This window comes from Schistocerca serialis, chromosome 3, assembly GCF_023864345.2.
Source record: "Schistocerca serialis cubense isolate TAMUIC-IGC-003099 chromosome 3, iqSchSeri2.2, whole genome shotgun sequence".
Classification (NCBI taxonomy): Eukaryota; Metazoa; Arthropoda; class Insecta; order Orthoptera; family Acrididae; genus Schistocerca; species Schistocerca serialis.
The window spans coordinates 392,196,176-392,221,154 of record NC_064640.1 but is presented as its reverse complement, the minus strand read 5'-3'; the positions used below and the strand labels follow the sequence as shown (position 1 = coordinate 392,221,154).

Below are 24,979 nucleotides of genomic sequence, written 5' to 3'. Positions count from 1 at the left end.
TTTGGGCTGTCTTCAATATGAAGCTGACTTGGCTGCATCATATTCATCAACTAAAGACACTCTGTATCTGGAAACTTGACATCTCTCCTCCTTTACCCACATCTCTTGGAGTCCAGAGCATGCAACACTTCTCCATATTTGCCGAGTCATGTTTATGGCATGGTGGCACCTTCAATTTTGTGTCTGTTAGAACCTGTCCATCACTGTGCATTTGAGTGGTCACTGGTGCTTTCCGGACTAATACCATAGACCAGGGATGGCTAAGAACTGTACATGCATGCAGATCTCTCTTGTCTGGCTGCACAACACCACCACCACCACCACCACCACCACCACCACAACTGAGAGGGGCAGTGGGCCAACTGCATAGAAGATAAACCTGAGAAAGTTGATTCATTGGGGAAAATGCACTATGGATCACTATCACTATTACGATCACCTCTGCTGTTACAATCTCATGTTTTTCATACATGTGATCAACTGGGTGACCTACTATTGCCCACATAAAACTTTGAATATGGCGTAAAGATATATCATTCAGAGACCTTACACTCCAGAAATACAAGGTGCTATGTGTTAATCTCGAATGTCAAGGTATACGTTTTTTGTCTGACATGTGCGTAAAGGTCCTAAGGTTAACCATACAGATACAGGCACTTTAAGAGAAAGTTAAAGCTATGCTGTGCATGTCTGACATAAAACCTTATGTCCTGCTCTACATGAGGTGTATCTGATGTTTACGTTTGGTCGTATGTCATCCTTTTGTACGGCAGACCCAAAATGTGGAAACTGCAGACAATGACTCTCTGGGAACAACTGCATTTGTGTGCCAGTTGTACAGAACATTATCTTCCATGTTCACTAGTTTACCCAGTCTTCAACAATAAAAAGAATATGCAAGAATATAAATCAGTTGACCACTTGTCATATATCGAGGCAAGAAAAAAATTATGATTGCCTGCATGCTTTTGACATGGTGACCCATTACACCAAAGTTGCATCCATCACACTGCTTACTTCAGTTTTTTTCCAAAGCAGGTCTACAACCACACTCCACTCCATTGACACCATCTGCAGGAACCACTTCCCATACCCGGTCAGAGTCCGCAGCTCGTTTTCTAGTGGCTAGCGCTGCTGCCTCTGGATCATGGGGTCCTGGGTTAGATTCCCTGCCAGGTTGGGGATGTTCTCTGCCTGGGTACTGGGTATTTGTGTTGTCATCATCATAATCATCATCATTTGTGGCTAGATTGGATTGTGAAAAAATTGGACTTTGTAAGACTTGGGACTTTGTACAGGTGCTGATGACTGTGCAGTTGAGTGCCCCACAAACCAAACATAATCATCATCATCATAATATCCGGTCGGAGAAGCAGCTTGTCCCTCCAGCATCTACTGGTGACAGGGCTCCCTCTCGGTATGCCTCTTCTCAGAAACAAACAATTCACAAGCCAAAAGTCAGTGACTGAAGGATCTGTGGCATGAGTGTCTCAGGGCTGCCCACACTTCATCTCTTGAATAAGCTCTTGCAAGAGTATGACGCCAAAAGCTGCAAAAGAGGAGGAGGAGGAGTAGTAGTAGTAGTAGTAGTAGTAGTAGGGTACTGCAGTGATCCCAGAGTCTCCAGATCTCCCCACAGCATCGGATTCTGAGCCAATGTTGATATATGTTAGCTGGCCTACACTGGTGACCGGCTGTGCTCCTGTGACATAACTGGTACTCCTGGTTACTCCACAGCTAACCAGGATTCCTTCAATGTGCTGATCCACTGTAACAGCAGTGGATATAATTCAGTCACCTGTTAAAACTGCAACAGCTAATTTCTTCTTATTCTGCAGTCAGTATCATCCTCCAAGAATTTCATGTCACTGATAACCATTCCCCAACAATTTGTGGTTACCATGCTTTCTGTCAGAATCACACTGGTGCTGGAGGGCAACTGGAGGGGTCTGTACTTTGGTTCGCACACACATTATCAGCGAGTGGATTTTCCTGTGCACCACACTGGAAGCAATAGCTGTGTGAGTGCAAACTTCCCAGCTATCACCGTTTGTAACATTGATTTACCTCCCTTAAGATGACTGCCTTAATCCAACAGTTCTTTCCCCCTTTTCTCGCACTACGGTATTTCAGTGAGCACCATCTCATGTGGGGACGTAACACTTTATCTGGTAGAGACCTCGTGATTGACCAGCGTCTTCCTGATATTCATTTGTGCCTCATCATTGATGTTATGCCTACCCACTTGACTGCAGTTCATGGCACCTTTTTGGCTATCGACCTTACAAGCTATTCCCCCAGTCTCTTGGCTTCACTACATTGATGGTTCCATGATGATCCTTGCATCAGTGACCACTTCCCAGTGATCCTGTCACTTCCTTGTCACTGCCTGACAGACCAATTACCATGGCTCTTCGTAGTGCCAACTGCCAGCCAATTATATGCCTCTGCTGTCACCTTTACCCCCACTCTGTCAAACTGCTTTGATGAGGCTGTGGAAGCTGTCTCCGACAAAGTCACCCGTGCTGTTGAAACTGCTATTACTTCTACAGGCACGCTTCACAACCGGGCAGTCCCATGGTGGACCAAACACGTTCCAACAGCTATTCATGATCATCATAGGGGCCTGCAACATTTCAGGTGGCATGCTTGATAGGCTGCCCTGTTCACTTTTAAGTGACTCTGCACTAAGGCTTGCAAGCTAATTAAGCACAGTAAGAAGGAATATTAGGAATGCTCAGTCGATTCTTAGGGAACATATGCCTCTCCCTCCCAGGTGTGGGCAAAGCTCCATCATCTACAGAGCTGCTAAAGGTCAGCAACTGCTCTTGTTTTGTCTAATGATACATTATGTGATCAAAAGTATCCGGACACCCCGAAAAACATAAGTTTTTCATATTAGGTGCATTGTGTTGCCACCTACTGGCAGGTACTCCATATCAGCAACTTCAGTAGTCATTAGACATCGTGAGAGAGCAGAATGGGGTGCTCCGTGGAACTCACGGACTTCAAACGTGGTCAGGTAATTGAGTGTCACTTGTGTCGTACGTCTGTATGCGAGATTTCCACACTCCTTAACATCCCTAGGTCCACTGTTTCCGATGTGATAGTGAAGTGGAAACGTGAAGGAACACGTACAGCACAAAAGAGTACAGTCCAGCCTCATCTGTTGACTTAAGAGGGTCGTAACGTGTAATAGGCAGACATCTATGGAGACCATCACACAGAAATTCCAAACTGCATGGAAGTGAGAAAACTTGGATTTCATGGTCGAGCGGCTGCTCGTAAGCCACACATCATGCTGGTAAATGCCAAATGACACTGACCCTGATTCAATTCATAACCAGATGATCCAATATCTGAATATTATTCAAAGTCCACATTTACACAAGACATTAGAACATATTTGGCTCGCTGGTGTCTTGCCTTTGAAATGTAAAGATAGTATGATTGTCCCCATCCTTTGCTAGGCAAAAACCCATCATATATTGACCAGTTAGCCTCACCAACATGCTCTGCTGAATGCTTGAAAGGATGGTAGCTGCAGATTACATTGGGTTCTTGAATCTCAGTGCCTTTTTTTACTCCCCTATCTGTGTAGTGTCCTTGAGGGATAATCCACAACAGACCATCAGATCAGGTTGAAAACAGCAACAAGACAAATTTTTCTGAACACCAGCTCCTCATAGCAGTCTTTCTTGACTTGCATAAGGCATACGACACTGCTTTGTGCCATCACATTTATTTATTTAGTTTACTTAAATTTATCCATGTTTTATGGAATGTTTTGAGAACTACAACTGTTTCGTAAGTTTATGACATAATTTATACTGCTCCAGTCATGTTTTTACTAATATTTAATAACCACAACACATTTTGGCAACATGCTGCCCTCCACAGGTTCATTCCAGTTACATTTATGTTATATTAATCTGGAGTGTGATTATGTTAATTTGCTGTGTGTGCCAGTGATGTTATGTATCGACATACAGTCCTGTTTAGAAAGATAATATGCACACTGCTGGCCGCTGTGGCCGAACGGTTCTAGGTGCTTCAGTACGGAACCGCGCGACTGCTACAGTCACAGGTTCGAAACTTGCCTCGGGCATGGATGTGTGTGATGTCCTTAGGTTAGTTAGGTTTAAGTAGTTCTAAGTTCTAGGGGACTGATGACCTCAGATGTTAAGTCCCATAGTGCTCAGAGCTATAATATACACACTGAAATATATTTATCTTTCTGTACAGAATTTTATGTCAATACATAACCTCACTGGTACACAGAGCAAAGGAATGTAATCACACTTCGGCGTAATGTAATGTAAATGTAACTGGAATACACCTGATGATGGGAGCATGCTGCTGCAATGCATCATGATTATTAAATATTAGTAAAAAAGTGGCTGAAGCAGTATAAATTATTTTGTAAAAGCCACCACAATTTACTTACCCTCCAAGAGTGGAGCTTTCGAGACTCCATAATAATTTTTTTCACTTTCTGTCCCACTGATGGTTCTGGACTAGTGTTGGTGCTTAAATCAGCTCTTTACAGGTCCAAGAGAATGGTGTCCCACAGGGCTCTCTGCTGAGTGTCAGTCTTCCACATTACCATCAATGGTCTAGTGAACATTGGTCACCCCCCTGCATTGTATGTCAACAGCTTTTTCATTTGGTACAGCTCTCATTCTGTAACATCAGCTCCAAGGTGCCATCCAAAGGGCCTCCACTTAGACTTTTTTCCATGGTTTCCAATTCTCTCATGCAAAAATGCAGGTCACTCATTTCTGTCATCATACCAAAGTCATCCTGACCAAGAAGTCAACTTGGCTACCCAGCGCTTGGACATTGTTGCACAGTCCCATTTTTTGGGTTTCCTCTTTGATAAAAAGCTTAGTTGGGTGCCCCGTATTCGTCAACTGAAGCCTAGTTATATGTGGAGGCTTAATGCTCTGATTCCTTGCCCTGGTCTCATTCTGGCTGGACTATTGTAGCCAGCTTTATGACTTGGTGGCACCTCCAGCTTTGAAATTGTTAGACCCAGTCTATCATTTTGGCATTCGACTGACCACTGGTGCCTTTGGGACTAGTCCCATAGACTAGGCATGGCCAAGAAGTATACATGTATGCAGATCTCTTTGGTCTGACTTCATGCGTACACCACCACCACGACGCTATGCCATCTTAGTGGAATGGTGAGATAACAGCAAACGCATCACTTAAAGGGCAGCTCAGTCATGCAAGGAATGCAGAATGGCTTGCATGTGGCTTGGTTTCATATTATGCTATATTAGAAAATTTGAATATCTGAAGCTGTTCACAACACATCATGAAGAGCAGTATTATACTGCTACTGATTGTTGGTACAAGAGAATACACCTTATTATGAATTCCTCCATATTTTTTCTAAAATGCCATCAATTATTATTTTTATGCACTTAGTCAGTTCAGCCATTTTAAGCGAGAAGGAAGTTCGAAATAATTAACAAATTACTCATCTGGTTCTTGTCACTCATCGTCTGTAATCTGGCTCACTGAAAATTGTGGGTCGCTGAAAAACGATGCCTAGGTGGTATGTTTAGGTAATTTTAAGTCTGACAGTTTTGGCACTGCATGATTAAATTTCTTCATTAATCCTTTTATTTGCTTCTTCTCATATGTCAGTATAATCTCTGAAATCTCTTCCCATTCTGGTATAATCCATTCATTTGAACATAACAACTTCATAATCACTTCTCCGTAACTACTTCTCGCGCCACTCCCTAACAACTACTATTCCATGACAACTATTTAACAACTACTTGAGCCATAACAGAGCAAACTTAACTATGATTCGAAGTACAAAGATGCAAGAAGTCAGAGTACAGCAATGTTAAACAATATTGATTTACGTCCAGAGACATTAACGCACAGTTAGTTTTTTTCAAAATAAATCACAGAAATGGAAATAAGGACAATAATTTCAAATATAACAACAATTTCAAATCAAAATAGAAATATGAAAAATAATTACGTTTTCAGAAAATAAATCTTTTGTCAGTGTCATGTATTTTATGTCTGTTTATAAAAAAAGATTACTTAAGTTTTTTTATTCTGAATTATAATACAAAGTTCTAATTCTGTTGGAGAGTGTTGTCAGTTTAATGCTAGTATCAATTCTCTGATACATGATGGAAAACAGCAGCAATGACCAGTTCCATTACAACCTTTTTTGTATTAAAAAAGTCAGGTTTGCAACTGCGTTACACCAGTAATGTTGTGCGGGGCAAATTCTTACAAATTTAAGCTGAGATATAGAAACAGAGGCAGAAAGAAAGTCTCTTTCGAATGTTGTTAAGGATGGAGTGAATAATTATAAAAAAAACTGAAAAAAAAAACACATAGTTTTAGTGCCTAGAACTTCTCCATCAGCAGTGCCCTGGCTACAACTCCCACCAAAATATATGGCAAACGAAATAAAATATCCATCATCACTTAATTATTTTTGGGTCGCTGAAGACATAATAAGATTCGTATTTGATAGAAACTGTAGGCACCCTCATAGACACAGGCAATTAAACTGGTTTTCATCACTACCATTGTCGCATAATAGTGACTTATTTAATTTCATTATTAAAAAACCTTCTCTCTCTCTCTCTCTCTCTCTCTCTCTCTCTCTCTCTCTCTCTCTCTCTGATGCAGACGTGGATATCACTTTTGCAGCCTTATTACAGATGCATGGGAACTCTTCCCAAGGAAAACCTTCATAGGGCTCCTGGACATTTTGTCTATCTTTATGTAGCATATGGCTACATCACAAAAAATATTAAAGTAAAAACTAATATCTAGGCCATGGAACTTGTCTATAGATGCCTCCATCATTATCAGGAACTTCGTGCGATTGCCAGGGTAAGCTCTCAAGAGGACATTCTTGGATTATATGGCAAACAGTCTGCTTTTCAGCATCACAATCACAACTTGGTAAGCAAGTTTCTTCCACTTCTACAGAGTCAGCACACCTTCCAGTTAAGAACCAAACAGATCTTGCATGGCGATGGCTTGGTCGATATGCATGGCATCTTAAGTTGTTCTGTCGTGGCAGTGATCTGTCATGTGTGTCTCCTGCAGTTGCTAGTATTAAAGCCATTTCCATCTTAACATTCTTCCATTTTCCACTGGTGGATGCTGAGAGTGAAGCCTACCTTTGCTGATGCTAGATGAACAGTATTTGGTCTTAAACTGAAAACTCATTCCAGGCATGCCTCTCCACTTAACCAACGTACTTTGCAGCAGTAAATAATGTCTCCATATCCTTTGTTTAATTCAGTCAGAAACTGTTGAAATTGACTGTGTAGTAACTTGTGTGACTTTGGAAAATTTAAAATTTACTGTTCAGACTGCCAGTTTCATGATATGCTCCATCACTGAAAATTCAGCACAAAATCCTTCTTGATGTACGTAACAATGAATTCCATACACATCTTCTGTTGATCATTGTAGTTTTTTGTGCAACAGTGCTGCAAGCCCATTTTGTGCCTCTCACATCGCTGGCTCTCCACTGCTGGTAATTGAGACCAACATGTTCCAATTCAGGTCAACTGTTACAACTGCCCTTTCAACAGTTTTTGCAAGTCAATACCTCTCATTGCATTACATTGGCACCAAGTCTAATAATTCTTCTATCATATGCAAATTGCTATCTACTTCATGAACATTAATCGCAAATTGTGCTGTGTCCAAAATGTCAGTTGATCTGTCCAGAGAAATTGAGAATACAATAATCTTGCTGGCATTGACCATAGACTGCCTGTAGACACTTGCTGCCATGACAGCTATGTGGCAAGTTGTTTCTCGTGACAGTCTAATTTTGGGAAGGGCTGTACATCTGTGGCGTCAAGAGTTCACTGCCTCAACAATGCGTTCTTTACTGAAGTCGCCATCGCTGAAAGGTTTATTTTATCTGACAAAGTTTTGCAGTATTTTATAGCTTACTTTTAATAACGGGCTGCTACCGTTAGTCACCATCTAAAAAATAAGAAAAAAACAGAAGGAAACAACACATTTGCTATCTGCAAGCAAATACATACAAATAGAAACAGTGCAAACAGAAACATTTTTATGAGTTACTCACATTGAGATGGCTGGCTGCACATCATTGCACCTTCTTACATTGGCCAGATCATTTTCACTGTAATCGCCAACGAAACCTTCAAATTCCTTGTTCATTGTATTGTAATGCCGTTCTATAGAAAATTTGTGGTGCCTGTTCTTACCAGGTTGTCCTCTTCTTGTGATTATTTTGTTTGCTGCTAATGGGTGAAATGTAGCCAGATTCACACTACTTCAATATTTGCTTTTACAGCGAGTTTCATTCAAAACCTATTAGTACAAGAATGTTGGTCTTAGTAATTGTATTTGTACCGTAAAATTCAGTTCACTTGTTTCTTGTTGAATATTGTAGATCATCTCCATGTGATATGTTGATTTTGTTATGTCTGAGAGCATGTTAAGTCCGATTGGCTACAAAAATGTTATGGGTTTACGTTCTTGTGCAATTCTAGTCAGACAAAAAATAGCTTCAGATATGAGTTGCATTTTTAAGCTTCATTTTGTTCTTCTGTTACTATCAGCTAGTTAGTATGTGCACATTCATGAATAACAACACAAATGAACAAAGAACTCATTACATCCCCCTTTTATCCTAACACACAACAGAATGGGCCATGTGACACTGCCCAGATACACAAAAGGCTGCAACACAAGCAAGTCCAAAGATGATAATGCGATACATTGATTATCGAAGTTACATTTATGAAACTCTTCAAGTTACACTTTATATTCTAATTTTTTTATATCACTTCCTCAGATCTAAATGTGAAATAAATAACATGATTGGAAATAATTATTGTTAAAGTTGACACTTAAATGTGAGACATGAAAGAGCAAAAATTTTAACTGACATTTTAATTAATGGGGTGGGTTTTATTGTTCGTATGTTGACAAGATAGTTTATTAAGGTTTAATTGTGATGCGAAAACAAACAATTAGCATACTTCCAGAAAAAGTCATGTCAGCGTGAAGTCTTTAACTTTGAATATCGCAAGGTTCACTACTAAAAGTATGGTCTTCTACTGTTTGTAACCAAACAATTTCTATAGGTCAGTTGCATTACAATCTCCCCCCTCCCCTGGGCTCTTGAGGACATGAACATGTGAGCAAAATTCTGATACTAGAATAATAGAACTGGCCAAAAGATGTAAATTTTGGAAAATATATGTCCAATTTTTAAGAACATTTTTCTGAAAATACTTGGATTTTGAAGCCTGTGACTTGTGTTTCGCTGTGACAAACAAATCTCAAAACATTAACAAATTCTTTACAAATTGAAACAAAACTTACAAAAAGACTGACTCGTTGATTTTGTGTTAAGCAAATAAAAAATATCAAACTTTCAAATTATAAATAAGAAAACAAATATTTTAACAATAATCATCTTGGGTTGAAGCTCTTTTTTTCCGTGTTTGCTTTATCAATACGTATGTTTTTGGATAGGGTCCGCCTTCAGGAAAACACAATTTTGTTTTTTAACCCAAACGTGTTTCACTGCAGTTGCAGCATCTTCAGTGGGCTTTTATTTTTCATCTGTTAAAGATAAAGAATGTTTTTAAATCGTAATTACAGATATTTGAAGAAACACATGAATTATGAATTCATACCTTTTTACCCCATAGTGTCTTTTTTCCTGATGTGTTGTGTTTCTACAGTGACTGTTTTGTTCCACAGTTCATAATCTGCAACCAGTAACATTTTGAAGTAGATGAACTGTTTAAGCCAAAATTACGATACGAAAGTTGTTAGAAAATTGTTTTTTTCTATGCCTGAAATTAATTCTCTCTCTCTCTCTCTCTCTCTCTCTCTCTCTCTCTCTCTCTCTCTCTCTCTGTGTGTGTGTGTGTGTGTGTGTGTGTGTGTGTGTGTGTGTGTGTGTGAAAAGCCGCTTATGACGCTTGGAATGATTGCCCATCTCCGGCGATCTGCATCAACTGCTTTGGGAACCACTCAGTCTGGATTCGAGACTGCCCTGTTTTTGCTGAAGAACACGATTTCAAGAGATAAAACTGACTAAGCAGATCACTTCTGCTGAAGCCAAAAAATAATAAAAGGCAACAAAACCCCATGTCTTTGCCACCTCACATTCTTTCATGGTGCAGAAAACTATTCCCAAGGCAGACGCTTCAACACAGACGATGCCTAGTGTGCCTGTATCCACCACAAGCACCTGTACTTCCATGTGCACATGTCAAAGGAAAATAGAGGGACAGCAATACATCAGGAACTGCTACCGTGACGGGTGAGAGGTACGTCGCTATGTTACAGAATCGCATCATCCCCAGCCTGGCTGATGAACACCTACTAGAACGTACGATGTTTATGCAGGATGGAGCTCCACCCCATATTGCTAGATGCGTGAAAGATCTCTTCCGCGTGTCGTTTGGTGATGATCGTGTGCTCAGCTGCCACTGTCGCCATGCGTGACGTCCCAGGTCCCCAGACCTCAGTTTGTGTGATTATTGGCTTTGGGGTTGCCTGAAGTCACAAGTGTATTGTGATCGACCGACATCTCTAGGGATGCTGAAAGACAACATTCGACTCCAGTGCCTCACCATAACTCCGGACATGCTTTACAGTGCTGTTCACAACATTATTCCTCGACTACAGCTATTGTTGAGGAATGATGGTGGACATATTGACCATTTCCTGTAAAGACCATCATCTTTGCCTTGTCGTACTTTGTTATGCTAATTATTTCTATTCTGATCAGGTGAAGCGCCATCTGTCGGACATTTTTGAACTTTCGTATTTTTTTGGTTCTAATAAAACCCCATGTCATTCCAAGCATGTGTGTCAATTTGTACCTCTCTATCTACATTATTCTGTGATTTATTCAGTTTTCAAATTTATACTGACTTTTTGATCACCCGGTAGATGTCCCTGTGCTACGGGGATATACGCTATACTGCAAGGATGACCTATCAGGGGGAAAGGGCCAAGGGAGTTGCTGCAGTGTTCATCACTAACGCGCACCAATCTTCTGCTCTCCCCTTGGCTATTGACCTATAAGCAGTTGCAGTTTAAATTCATCTGTTTGAAGGATCACTGTTTGCTCACTGTATTTACCTCCACAAGATGCACTAGACTCTGAGGATCTCACAGATCTTATCGAACAACTGCTGTGATCATTCCCCCTCCTGGGAGACTTCAAGGCCCGTCATGTCCTGTGGTGCGGCTCAACCAATACTTGCCCTCGGGGTCGAGTTTGGAAGGCCTCATGACATCTCGTGAGCTGTGCATCCTCAACACGGGTACTCACACACATTTCTCTACCGCTGCAGGGTCACTCTTAGCCATCAATCTCTCTTTCTGTTCTCCCGCCCTCGTTGATTGTTCAGTGGGAGTTCAGTGACAACCTTCATTCCAGTGACCACTTCTCAATCTGCGTTCACCCACCACATGGCTCACCACCTGAAGTTAAGCCCCAAAATGGATGGTTATCAAGGCTAACTGGACGCATTTCAGCCAGCTGGCTGTGTTCAGACACTGCGACAGCATCCAAAGATGGGTGAATCACATCACACAAGTGACCCATCATGCCTCTGACCTCTCCATCCCACAGTCCTCAGATGGTCTTAGGATGTGACAAGTACCTTGGTGGACAGATAAGTGCTGTTCCATGATCCGGGAAAGGCGTGCGGCCTTTCGACATTTTAAATGCCGACCGACAGCAGACAACCTTAGGGCTTTTAAAGTCGCGAGGGCCATTAGGGAGATTAAGAAAAGATCCCGGCAAGAGTTCCTCTACTCCATCGATCGTTCCACTTCTTCTATAAAAGTATGGGGAGCTATCCGGAGGATTTCCAGTTAATGCAGCCATTCACTGATAGCTGCAGTGGTGAAACAGGGGTGCCTCCATACAACACCCAGAGACATTACTGAGACGCTGGCCGAATATTTGCACAAACCACTGCCAATGCAAGCCAAGATCTGGCATTTTGTCGTTATCGTGCGACTGTAGAGTGGGTTATGTTGGACTTCAGGTCTAACAGTTCTGAGGCCAACTTCCCCAACTTGTGGAGGGAGGCAATTCTGACCCCTCTCCTCAAACAGGAAAGAACTGCACGTGTCCCAGTAGTTATTGGAGTATTGCCTTAATGAGCTATGTATGAGAGACCCTGGAGTGAATGGTTAATCATCAGCTGGTCTGGTTGTTAGAGACGAGGCAACTCATTGGCTCCTCTCAGTGAGGATTCCGATGATTTCGGTCCACTGTCGACAATCTGACCCTCCTAGATGTGGCTATTCAGCAGGCTTTCCTCCGAAAGCATCACTGTATCGGCATATTCTTTGATATAAGTAAGGCATATGAGACTACTTGGAGACACTGTATTCTCGCACAACTGAATCGAAAGGGCTTTCATGGCCAGCTCCCCATCTTCATACAGTCTTTCCTGTCTCAGCAATTTTCTGGGATATGAGTTCGTGACATGCAGTCTGATCAATTTGAGCAGGAGAATGTTATTCGTCAGGGCAGTTTTTTAAGTGTTACCCTCTTTGCCATAGCCATCAACAGTATCACATCTATGGTAAAGAGTCCTGTACAGTGATCCTTATTTGTAGACAGTTTTACTGTTTTCTGCTCCTCCTGCAGTGTTGCAATGGAAAAAGTCAGTTGCAACTTACAGTGCGGAGGTTAGGAGGAGTGGGCTGCAAAGATGGGTTTCCAGTTTTCTACAGGTGTGTGTGTGTGTGTGTGTGTGTGTGTGTGTGTGTGTGTGTGTGTGTGTGTGTGTGTGTTTTAATCAGTCTCGTCATCTTTTTAATTTGACTGCTTTGAATAAGGGGGACACCATCTTACATATATGAGACACGGTGCGGTTTTTGAGCTTCATTTTTTACTCCCGATTGTCGTGGTTACCACACCTGCACGACCTGAAAGCCAGAACCCTGAAGGCACTGATAATCATCGAGTGCCTTAGCCACAGGTCGTGGGGAGTGGACAGGGCGCATCTCCTTCAGTTTTATTGGGATTTTGTGCATTCGCGGCTGGACTATGGTTGCATGATGTATAGGTCAGCGAAGCCTTCTTACTTGCGGATCATTGATGCTGTCCATCATGAGAGGATTTGGCTGGCCACGGGTGCTTATTGGACTGGTCCCATACCTAGCATCTGCACTGAGGCAGGGGAACTGTCACTTACCATCTGGCACCAGCTCTTCGTGGTGTGTCAGGTGTATAAGCTCCTTACAGCTCCCAACTTCACCTGCACACCATACTGTTGCTTGTCCCACCTCTGGAATACCATTTTTCCAACCATCCTCGGGCCACAATGTCATTTATGATCCGCGTGCAGCATGTGCTGGAGTCACTTGGTGTGGAGCCAGTATGACCCCAAATACAGGGTCTACTGGTTACTGGAGAGACCCATTGTGATTTTAGATGTGGCGATGTGCATTAGATATAGCACTCCTGCTTCCATTTTTAATGTGATATTCTCTGATATTTTGAGTCCACACCCATGTAGTTGTTTTTATGGATGGGGCTAAGTAGGGAGGACAGTTGATTCCTCTGTCATTTTCCTGCATTGTGCCCTCAAGGTCAGACAGCCTCTAGAATTTACTGTTTTCAATGCACGATTATGTGCTATGTAGCACTGGAGCAGATGAGACATTCTCCTGGTGTTAGATTTCTCATTTGCTCAGATTCTCTGAGCACCGTTTACTCTCTCCAAAATTTGTAACCAGTAGATACAGTAACACAGAATATCCAGGATACCGTCCTACAACTACGACATCTGGGGAAGGAGGTATCTTTCTGCTGGATACCTGGGCACATTGGAATTGAGCGGAATGAAAGGGCAGATCGAGCAGCCAAGGAGGCATGTCATGATCCTCTGGTATTTCGGTGTGCTATCCTCCTGCATGCTATCACCTCGCTGTTGGGGTACAAAGTCCTGTTTCAATGGGAAGACAAGTGGCTGGCAGTGACCGATGACAAGCTCCGTGTCATCAAGCCAACAACTCGGCTGTTGAGTACTTCCTTCCAGCCACATCAGTGGGACAAGGTCCTTCTTACTCATCTTCGCTTAGGCCACAGCCTTATGAGAGATGGATTCTTACTCCGGGTAGAGTTCCCTCCAATGTGTATTGCTTGTGGCGTGCAGATCACGGTGCACCACATTTTATTGGAGTGCATTTTATTTGCCAACCAGTGGACTGGGGCAAATTTGCCAGCAGATCCGCTGTCTGTTTTATGTAATGATCAAACGAATGTGGTTAGGATTTTAAAGTTTTGTGAATTGTCCAGAGTTTTTAACAAGATTTTTGGGAGACGTTCTTAATGTGTCAAAGGGTGGCTCTCTCACCCTAGTGTTTTGTAAGTGGTCAGCCAGTCACATTTCCCTGTGCTTTTCTTTTAGTTCTTCTGTGTTGTGTTTTCTCTGTGTTTTAATTCCTTGATTAGGTCTCTTCCCTCCTAATTGGTTTTAGTGTATGTGAGAGTGAATGTGTGATACAGAGTGACTGTGTGGTCATTTTGAGTGCGTGCGTGTACAACACTTTTAGTTCATCTCCACATTTGTTTGTTTTCATAATAGTAAGGGCACTGATGACGTCTCTGTTCTATATTTTCTGATAAGATAGCTTTTGGCTTTCCAACAAGCCTGAAATAATGCTTTTCAATTTTTGAGATAATTTCTTTACTTGTGGTTTTCCTGGCTGGATATAATTTAATCAGTTTTGAGAAAACATCCACCATGTCAAAAATGAAGCAGCGTCCACCTCTAGTATTTGGAAAAGAACCACAACCAAGTCCATAGATTGTTCATGGATATTTTTTACATTTCACGTAGACGTATTATGTTACTTAACTTGCCTCACTGGCATTTATCATACATTGAAAATTTTTTTTCTTACTTTCCTGGCCGTATTATAAAAACACACACTTTCCTGTGATCTCTGCATGCATTTTTGAATACCACACTCTAATGTATGTATTTAATCAATATTTTGGCTTCCTCCTCTGACCAATATAATTTCGAGTAATGAGTTCTCATTTGTTCTTCTAAAAGTGTTCCGTCGAATACCTTGTAATACATGACCCAATTTTTCATGCTTCATTTTAACGAAACAACGTTTTACCAATTTCCAGTTTGAATCATGATTTTGGCTTCTTCTAAAGTTGTTACACAGTGACCTAATAACCTTTTCATCATTCACCCCTTTCATGTACCTAATTTTAAATTTTCCTCATCCTGGTCAAAAATTTGAATAACTTCTCATAGTGGTAACCCTGACAGGGCATCAGCAACTACATTGTCAGATCGCTCTAAGTACATTGTCTACCTAGTAAGTCTACTATGATAAATCCAAAATATATTCTACAGTGATGTGACCTGAGAATACTATCATGTTATGCCCAAGCAAGTAGCACTCCATTGTTGCAACTTCCTGGAACATTGCTAAAAATCACTATACTCCCACAACAAAGATTCCAACCCTGTTTCTGTCTGTCAGTAAGCCAACTGGTTTCAGAAATTTTTGTGTGTTCTGTTTCTTAAAATTTACTTCATCTGTGTCAAACCCAGGTATATATCTGTAACAAACTTCCCATCTTCTAAAAGTTCAAAGTTGTTAATCTTATTACTATGACAATTCACATTTGAGTTAGTAAAACTCCTACAAATACATCTCCTATTAGGTATAGTTATGACAAGTTTCTGTCATACGCTTTTTCTTCTATACCTTTTAAAATAACTTTTCCTTGCTCTTCCTTCTTCAACCATCACATCCTATGACATCTCCATACTGCACCAACACCCTGTTTGTTACCAATCTTATTAAGGTTTTCTCTTGTGTCCAAATACAATGGAGAGCCAAAGAAACTGGTACACCTACTTAATATCATGTAGCCCCTCCCCCTGAGCATGCAGAAGTGACGTGACATGGACTCTTCTACTACTAATGTCTGTAGTAGTGCTGCAGGGAATTGACACCGTGAACCCTGCAGTGCTGTTCATAAATCCATAAGAGTATGAAGGGGTGGAGATCTCTTCTGAACAGCGTGTTGCAAGGCATCCCAGATATGCTCAACACTGTTCATATCTGGGGAGTTTGGTGGCCAGCAGAACTGTTTAAACTCAGAAGAGTGTTCCTGGAGCCAATCCGTAGTAATTCGGGATGCGTGGGGTGTCGCTTTGTCCTGCTGGAATTGCCCAAGTCCATCGGAATTCACAACGAACATGAATGGATGCAGGTGATCAGACAGGATGCTTATGTATGTGTCACCTGTCAGAATCATATCAAGACGTATCAGGGGTCCCATATCACTCCCAACTGCACACACTCCACACCATTACAGAGCCTTCACGAACTTGAACAGCCCATGGATTCATGAGGTTGTCTTCATACCTGTACACGTGCATCTACTTGATACAATTTGGAATGAGACTCGACCAACCAGGCAACATGTTTCCAGTCATCAACAGTCCAATGTGTCAGTGTCGACGGGCCCAGACGAGCCGTAAAGCTTTGTGTCATGCAGTCATCAAAGGTACACGAAAGCCCATACCGATGTTGTTTCATTGAATGGTTCGCACACTGACATTTGTTGATGGCCCAGCATTGAAATATGCAGCAGTTTGAAGAGAATCATTCAACGTGACAGACTTGCAATCCTTCTGCAGTCTTCGGCGGTCCCACAGTTCCTTTGGCGCTTCAGTGTATTTAATTCTAGTTATTTTTCTAACATCCCAACAAGCAACTTATCCATCTGTTTATTATATGCTCATAGTCCCAGTTCATTTTTGACTTCTTTGGCGTTTCCTGTGCCTAATATTTCCATACAAAGGCTTTTTCAAAATCGCCGTAGGTGAAACTGCACAAAAGTGCCATTGTATGTAGTCTCCCTGTTGGTTGGGATCTATTACAATCTCTATCACAAGGTTGTACTTTTTCCACATCACTTATGGCTATGTTCTTTACTCCTTTGTTGATGTTTCCAGCTTCTTTCTGTAAAATATCAGTTACAAAGTTGCTGAAGTTGTTCACAGTGTTAAAAGTCATTGCTAATTCCGTCTTTATGTTGACAATTTCCACCTCACTTCTGTTGCTAATTTTGGTTACCTTTTCTGCTAAGGTTTTTACCATAACTCATGCGGAGATTAGCTGCACGCAGAGATTAGCTGCACGCAGAGATTAGCTGCACGCAGAGATTAGCTGCACGCAGAGATTAGCTGCACGCAGAGATTAGCTGCACGCAGAGATTAGCTGCACGCAGAGATTAGCTGCACGCAGAGATTAGCTGCACGCAGAGATTAGCTGCACGCAGAGATTAGCTGCACGCAGAGATTAGCTGCACGCAGAGATTAGCTGCACGCAGAGATTAGCTGCACGCAGAGATTAGCTGCACGCACCTCATAACAGTTGCATCCACTTGGGCAATTCTTAGTTTGCGCATGCAAATTGTTTTTTGCCCTTTCCTCTTCCTCCTCCTTATTTTTCAACTGCTCATTCCACCCAGTGATAAACTTTGATTGCAGAGTTTTTACTTGTCTCATGTTGGCGGCATTTTCCTTTGTATTTCTATCTAAGTTATCTATTGGTCTCATCTCTCTCTTTCTTTATTCTAGCTGCAGTTTCCTTGGCCTGATCAATTAGTGTTGCTCGGAGCATTTGCAGATGTAAATGCCTTTGTAGGTACCTGTTTCATCTGTCATCCACCCCTACTAATTAGTCCATTACACAAGAATTTCTTACACTATTTACTGACATTTCTGTAGTGCCTGAACCTGTGTCTACCTTTTTTTCTGTTTCCGCTCCCAGCTTATATAACTCAAAATTCTGTTCACTACCCATCTCACTAATTCCCTCCTCAATTTGTGCTTCTTTTACACCAATAAAGTCACTTTATGACATATTATGCTACATTATTTCCAACACATGTGTGACACACTTCTACTTTTACTCAACGATGCCTATAGCATCAATGCCACATGCAATCCACTACACCAGTAAAGCCTTTTGCTACACTCAAGTGTTTTTCTGTTTGAGAACTTATCTCGCTATGCTATTGCTGGTGGCATGTTGTGATGTTGGTGTCTCCTACCACTGTAATCAGTCTTCTCTTCTGCTTAATGATGGTATTCACTGTTTCACACATATGAGACATCTCTGGCATGTGTCACTAACTGCTGCTGTTCATGTGCACTGTTCCCTACTGTTGTTGTGCATAGTTCAGTACAGTTCCTTTCCACGATTATCGAACCTGAAAATTGTGTTGCCACAGTATGCCACATGTAAACACTCTCCACTACTCCCCTGTAATTTTAACTGAACTGGCTGTATGCTTAAGGATTCTCAATTGAACCTTTGAGGGAGATACTTACAACACCCATGTCTACATAGAAAATTAAACTGCAGCCTAACTGGGCTTGATGTTTTGTTATTGTTTAGAAAATATATCATTGGGTCTAGTAAGATTTTTCTGAAATAAAAGATTATGTCCTTTAATGTAATTTATTCAGCTCTAAAAAATAGAAACATGCCTAACCACGTCACACTCATTCACTTTGATGAAAGAGACAGATTCCAAAAAATCATTCACCCTGAAAAAGCCAGGGACAATTAAACATTCCTATTCAATTAAATATTACTCTGAGTGCACTACTGAAAAATTTTTACCTCAATTTTGTGTTTTCCTTCCCTAGACATTTTCAGTAGATATTAACTTGCCCAAGTCTGCCCCACTATTCCTTCGATGCTTGCTACCAACTCGCATTGTCGATGCAAGTCAGTAATACCATGTCTGTTGGAAAAAGGCGGGAGACTACAGCAAGTTCTGGAAGCTAGGGCTCAGCTCCCTTTTTATTCCCCTTCTGTGCAGATGAACTGCACTACTTCATTTCTCATGTCGGCAGATGCCATTTGCCGCCTGCTTTAGAAAGTCTGTATGGAGAAAATGTACAGCTGTAAACTAGAACCACTCTTGTGGGGATTAACTACTCTGACTAGCATTTTGCAAGGACTGTGTCAGTTATAACTAGAAAAATTAATGTTTTCCAATGAATCTGTAGTTTCCTCAGCTAACAATGGTTTGATATGAAAAGGCAGGCAACAGAGTTTGTTTCAACCTCAGATGTAATCCTGAGGCATCTTGAAGGCGTAATGTTTCTGAGGCAGAATGGTGTTGTCATCTTATGAATTTTGCATGCTTCACATGACAGCTGGTCATGGTGATGTTTCTTAGTATTCTCATGAAAATAGTTATGACCCCATTAGGACAATGACTATATCTAAAGGGGGAGATGTGTGTTTCCATTAGCAACCAGTCACACCATGACAATAGTACAAGAGTGGTTGCAGAATAGTATGAAGTTACTCACCTTATACTGCCTTCTTTTGTTCCAGATCTCACTTCAGTGAAATATATATAGCTCAAACTGATATTACCTGACCTTCCCAACAGAAATCCAAGACGAGCTTTGCAACATCCCTGTGGCGTATATTGAGGAAATGTGAAGTTTATTGTATGTTCAGGAACTCGCTTCTTAGCATGGTGAAGGTGGTTGTGGAGCTTCTAAAGCCTTTGGTCAGTTATTAAGTGGTGAAGAAATGCATACTTTTCCCTAATGAAAGCCCAAAATACCTTAATAACAATTATGACATTTTTATTAAAATGGTACTTTTTTTTACAGTCCAAATAAATTAACACATTAACAGATCAAACTTACCTAAAGCTAAAGTCAAATGAAGCATCACACATCCATGTTCGAGTCTCTGGACTAAACCACTGAATTGTTGAAATTTTATGTTGGCCACTCCAACATCTCATTATCTTACTGTTGTTGTGTCCTTGATTCCATCTTGCCATACAAAGTGCCTTTTCTACTCCTGTTAGCCTAAAATTCAGATGTTGCAAATCATCTTGTGTGTTTTCAGGATGGTGAATAGCAGACTGAAGTGTAATTTCTGTAATAAATAATGGTGTTACCTAGTTGAAAACTAACTTTCTTCTTGCTGAAGTGACCTCTTCTCTAAAAGCTATGTTTGGTAACTAACTAATAGAGCTAATACACACATTCATATTAATGGTTTCACTACTGTTTAATTTATTTGCAGTCGAGGTTATCTGTCAATCGGCCCAAAAGTGGAGATAAAATGAAATTCGTCTGTGCCATACCAAATCAAGTGAATGACTTGAAGAAGCAAGATTTGGAGACTCCATTACAGATTTGTGACATTGTGCCAAAACGGTGTATTCCTTTAGCTGCTCATGAGAATCCAACTGAAGCCAGTCTTAGAAAAACATTAAAAGGGAAAAGAGAAGAGTCACCAGTTGACATATATAATGGAGATGTAAATGACTACATAATTAGATTTCCATCTGCAACTTATATTTATTTTTTGTAGCATTAGAAATGTTGTACTCTTTAATTTTGCTTTTCCCTAGATGACAACTGAAATGTAGAAAGTTAACTCATTTTAATTTTGTAACTGCAGATTTTAAAAACTGTCTGGAATGTTATTTATATATTACATTATTTTATTCTCTGACCTGTTAAAATGTTTATGGATGTTCACTGCAGATTGAGTAATTCAAAATCGTCAGAGTGATCTCATTTCCAATTGTGGATAGTAGTAAATGATGATTCAGACAGCAGACACCACTTCCGTCAAGGATGAAGTGATTTTTGATGACATGAATGTAAAATAAGTAGGGATGTAAGCATACCAGAGAAGGAAAGTTGCTACACACCATATAGCGGAGATGATGAGTCATGATAGGCACAACAAAAAGATTCACACAATTATAGCTTTCAGCCATTAAGGCCTTTGTCAGCAGTAGACACACACGCACACGCACATACGCACGCGCACGCAAACGCAACTTGTGCACACATTTGCAGCCTCAGAGAACTGAAACCACACAGCACCAGTGCATGATGGAAGTGGCAACTGGATGGAGGTAAGGAGGAGGCTGGGGCGGGGAGGGGGAGGGATAGTATGGTGGAAGTGGCAGACAGTGAAGTGTTGCAGTTCAGACGGCGGGCAGGAGAGAAGACGTGGAGGGGGGGGGGGGGGGGGGTAAGTAGTGGAAAGGAGAGAAATAAAAAAAATTAAAAGACTGAGTGGGGCAGTGAAATGATGGCTGTGTAGTGCTGGAATGGGAAGAGGGAGGGGGCTGGATGGATGAGGACAGTGACTAACAAAGGTTGAGGCCAGGAGAGCTAGGGGGACGTAGGATGTATTGCAGGGTAAGTTCCCACCTGTGCAATTCAGAAAAGCTGGTGTTGGTGGGAAGGATCCATATGGAAAAGGCTGTGAAGCAGTCATAGAGATGAGGGATATCATGTTTGGCAATGCGTTCAGCAACACGGTGGTCCACTTGTTTTTTGGCCACAGTTTGTCAGTGGTCATTCATGCCGACAGACAGCGTGTTGGTTGTCATGCCTACATGGAATGCAGCTCAGTGGTTGCAGCTTAGCTTGTAAATCACATGACTGGTTTCACAGGTAGCCTTACATTTGATGAGATAGGTGATGTTAGTGACCGGACTGGAGTAGGTGGGGGTAGGAGGATGTATGGAACAGATCTTGCATCTATCTCTATTGCAGGAGTATGAGCCATGAGGTAAGGGATTGGGAGCAGGGGTTGTATAAGGATGGACGAGTATATTGTGTAGGTTCGATGGACGGCAGAATACCGTGGTAGGAGGGGTGGGAAGGATACTGGGCAAGACATTTCTCATTTCAGGGCACAACGAGAGAAAGTAATTCAGTTGCTCCAGTTGCGGATGGTACTGAGTTACAAGGGGAGTGCTCCTCTGTGGCCGGAATTTGGGACTTTGAGAGCTGGTGGGAGACTGGAAAGATAAGGCACGGGAGATTTCTTTTTGTACAAGGATGGGAGGCTAATTACAGTCAGTGGTATGAAATGGGTGGCAGCTGTTGAAATGGAGGTATTGCTGGTGGTTAGTAGGTTTGATATGGATGGAGGTACTGATGTAGCCATCTCTGAGGTGGCGGTCAACATCCAGGAATGTGGCTTGTTGGATTGAGTAGGACCAGGTAAAGCAAATGGGGGAGAAGTTGTTGAGGTTCTGGAGGAATGTGAATAAGGTGTCCTCACCTTCAATCCAGATAGCTAAAATGTCATCAGTGAATCTGAACCAGGTGAGGGGTTTAGGATTCTGGGTTTTTAGGAAGGATTCCTCTAGATGGCCCATGAATAGGTTAGCATAGGATGGTGCCATGCGGATGCCCATAGCCATACCATGGATTTGTTTGTAGGTAATGCCTTCAAAGGAGAAGTAATTGTGGGTGAGGATACAGTTGGTCATGGAGACTAGGAAGGTGGTGGTTGGTTTGGAATCCATAGGGCATCTGGAAAGGTAGTGTTAGATAGCAGTAAGGCCATGGGCATTAGGAATGTTAGTGTACAGTGATGTGACATCAATGGTGACGAGCAGGGCACCGTGTGGTAAAGGACAGGAACTGTGGAGAGTTGATTGAGAAAATGGTTGGTATCTTTTATATAGGAGAATAGGTTCCGGGTAATAAGTTGAAGGTGTTGGTCTATGAGAGCAGAGATTCTCTCAGTGGGGGCACAGTAACCAGCCCCAATGGGGCGTCCTGGGTGGTTGGAATAATGGACTTCAAGGCACATGTAGAGGGTGGGAGTTCCAGGAGTGGTAGGGGTAAGTAGAGAGATGGACTCTGGGGAGAGGTTCTAAGGTGGGCCTAAGGATTTGAGTAGTGACTGGAGATCCTGCTGGATTACTGGAATGCGATCACTGTGGCATGGTTTGTAGGTGGAAGTATCTGAGATCTGACAGAGTCCTTCTGCCACATAATCCTTGCGGTTCAAAACAAAGGTGGTGGAGCCTTTGTCTTCAGCTAGGATTATAAAATCAGGATCAGTTTGTAGATGGTGGACTGCGGTTCTTTCTGCAGATGTAAGATTAGTTTGCATGTTGAGGGATTTGGGGAATGATGGTGAGGCAAGTTTCAAGATTAAGAAATTCTGGAAAGTTAACAGGGATGGTTTGGAGGGAGTGGGGGTGGATCACAGTTGGATAGAGGAATGAACTGAGTTAGGCAAAGTTCAATATTGGTCTTTGGATGAGTCTGATTGGGTGGTTTGGTGGCGAAAAAGTGTTCCCACTATAGGGACTGGGAGGAGGAGACAAGGTCTTTAACTAGTCCTGCATGGTTGAATTTGGGAGTGGAGCAAAAGGTGAGGCCTTTGGAAAGGACTGATGTTTCTGTGGGACTAAGGCTTCTGGAGGAAAGGTACATAACTGGGTTGCAGGTCTGTTTAGGTTCTGGGTTCTGTGTGGTTTTGGAAGGTGGTGTAAGTGTAGTAGGTGTGCGAGACAGGGTTTGTCAGCTGTGAGGGGACGTGGGGGAGGTTTGGAGGTTGTTGTTGAAGTGGTGGACAGTGGTACTCCAAGGTGGGAATAGGAAGTGAGCAGGATGGAGAGCTTTTCGAGGTGGCATTGTGCATGTTGCTAAAGTTCCTGCAGAGCAAGAGTTTCAATGTGTGTTATGGGTTCCAGGAATTTGGGATTACATAGCAGGAGAATTTTGTGGATGGAGAGAAGGTACTGCAAGGAGAATTGGGATTGGTTGATATGGTTTTGCAGGACTATGTTGGTGAGGGCTAAGGATTGGCGGAATCTGAACAGGTGGAGATCATTGTGGAAGGAGGGGTAGCAACCACAGATGGGTAATTTGATGGTAAGGCCATTAGGGGGGGATTTCATGAGCCAAGCAACAATGCGGGAACAGTATGTGGGACTGGGATCTGGCAAGGGATTAGGGAACTTTTCTGTACTGACACAGATGGAAGGAGCAGTCCATGGTGGTGCAAAAAATGCGTAAAATTACATAATAAAGTAGAATTACGTCCGAAAAATTACGCAAAAATACACGCAAATACGTGTGAAAAATACTAAAAGGACGAAATGGATGCACAAGGGGAAAAAACGAGATGAAATCTGAGGAAGATGACGATGATAGAAGGCAAAAACTCCCTAAAATTGGTGAGAAGTCACAAGGGTCAAAGTAGAGAATAACTAATCATTAATAAATATATGTATATTCTATGGGTAGCAGGTTTGAGGACGGATGAGAGTAAAGAAGGGGGACAGCAAATGTGACTGGATGAGGTGTATTTAGTGGGTGTGAACAGCGGTAGAACGAAGAAAGTGTGGGGGCTGGGGAGAGGTTTGTTGGTAGAGACGTAAGATCGTGTGGCACCAAAAAGGTGGGTGTGGCGGTGAAATGAGTTATTTTTGCATGTTATCTCTAGCCCATCTTCTTTGGCATTTGCTGGTTATCGGTCTCCCTCCCAGGACCCTCTCCCCGACGTCTCGCAAGCCAGAAGACTTACCACCACTCGGTCACAAGGCACACCATCTGTGTGCCCCAAAGTCACCCACTCTCTCTCGGTTCCAGATCTTGCAGAAGCCTGTACTCCCCCTGTGTCCTGCCCTCTTCCACCTCCGAAATAGGAGGAGGATGAGAAAAAGACGAAACATAAATCCCAAGGTGGCCCCGGTGCTCCCGGAGGTGCCATCTCCCCCTTTGTAACCTGAGTCTGAGATCTTATTTATGGCTGTCACCCCATATTGTCAGTGACTACTACTGACTGGGTGACCTGACCACCTCCTCATCTGCTTCATGTTTACCTTGGACTCTCGACACATGATCATCCAGTGGAATTGCAACAGATACTGTAATCACCCACCGGAAATGCAATGTCTTGTCTCCTCCTCTTCTGCGTTCTGTCTTGTTCTTCAAGAAATGCATTTCCGTGATAACCACTCTCCAACATTTCATGGTTATCAGGCATTCTGTTGGAACCATGCTGACCCCGGATCATTCCGATGTCATTAGTGATCGAATCCCCTACATACCACCTTGGAAGTGATAGCGGTTAGAGTGCAAAC

General features: G+C 42.1%; 1 protein-coding gene across 7 annotated transcripts in view; it reads left to right on the top strand.

The window, feature by feature from the left end:
- The window catches only part of LOC126470242 (centromere protein J), a 326,728-nt gene that overhangs the window by 190,827 nt on the left and 110,922 nt on the right, over positions 1 to 24,979 (top strand). For 4 of the 7 annotated variants that reach the window (XM_050097946.1, XM_050097947.1, XM_050097945.1 and 1 more), the window contains one exon: positions 20,146 to 20,382. The exons of the other annotated variants lie outside the window; for them this stretch is intronic. In XM_050097946.1, coding sequence (XP_049953903.1) covers positions 20,146 to 20,382 — 237 coding nt within the window. The remainder of the gene's footprint in view (positions 1 to 20,145; positions 20,383 to 24,979) is intronic. 7 annotated transcript variants of the gene reach the window in all.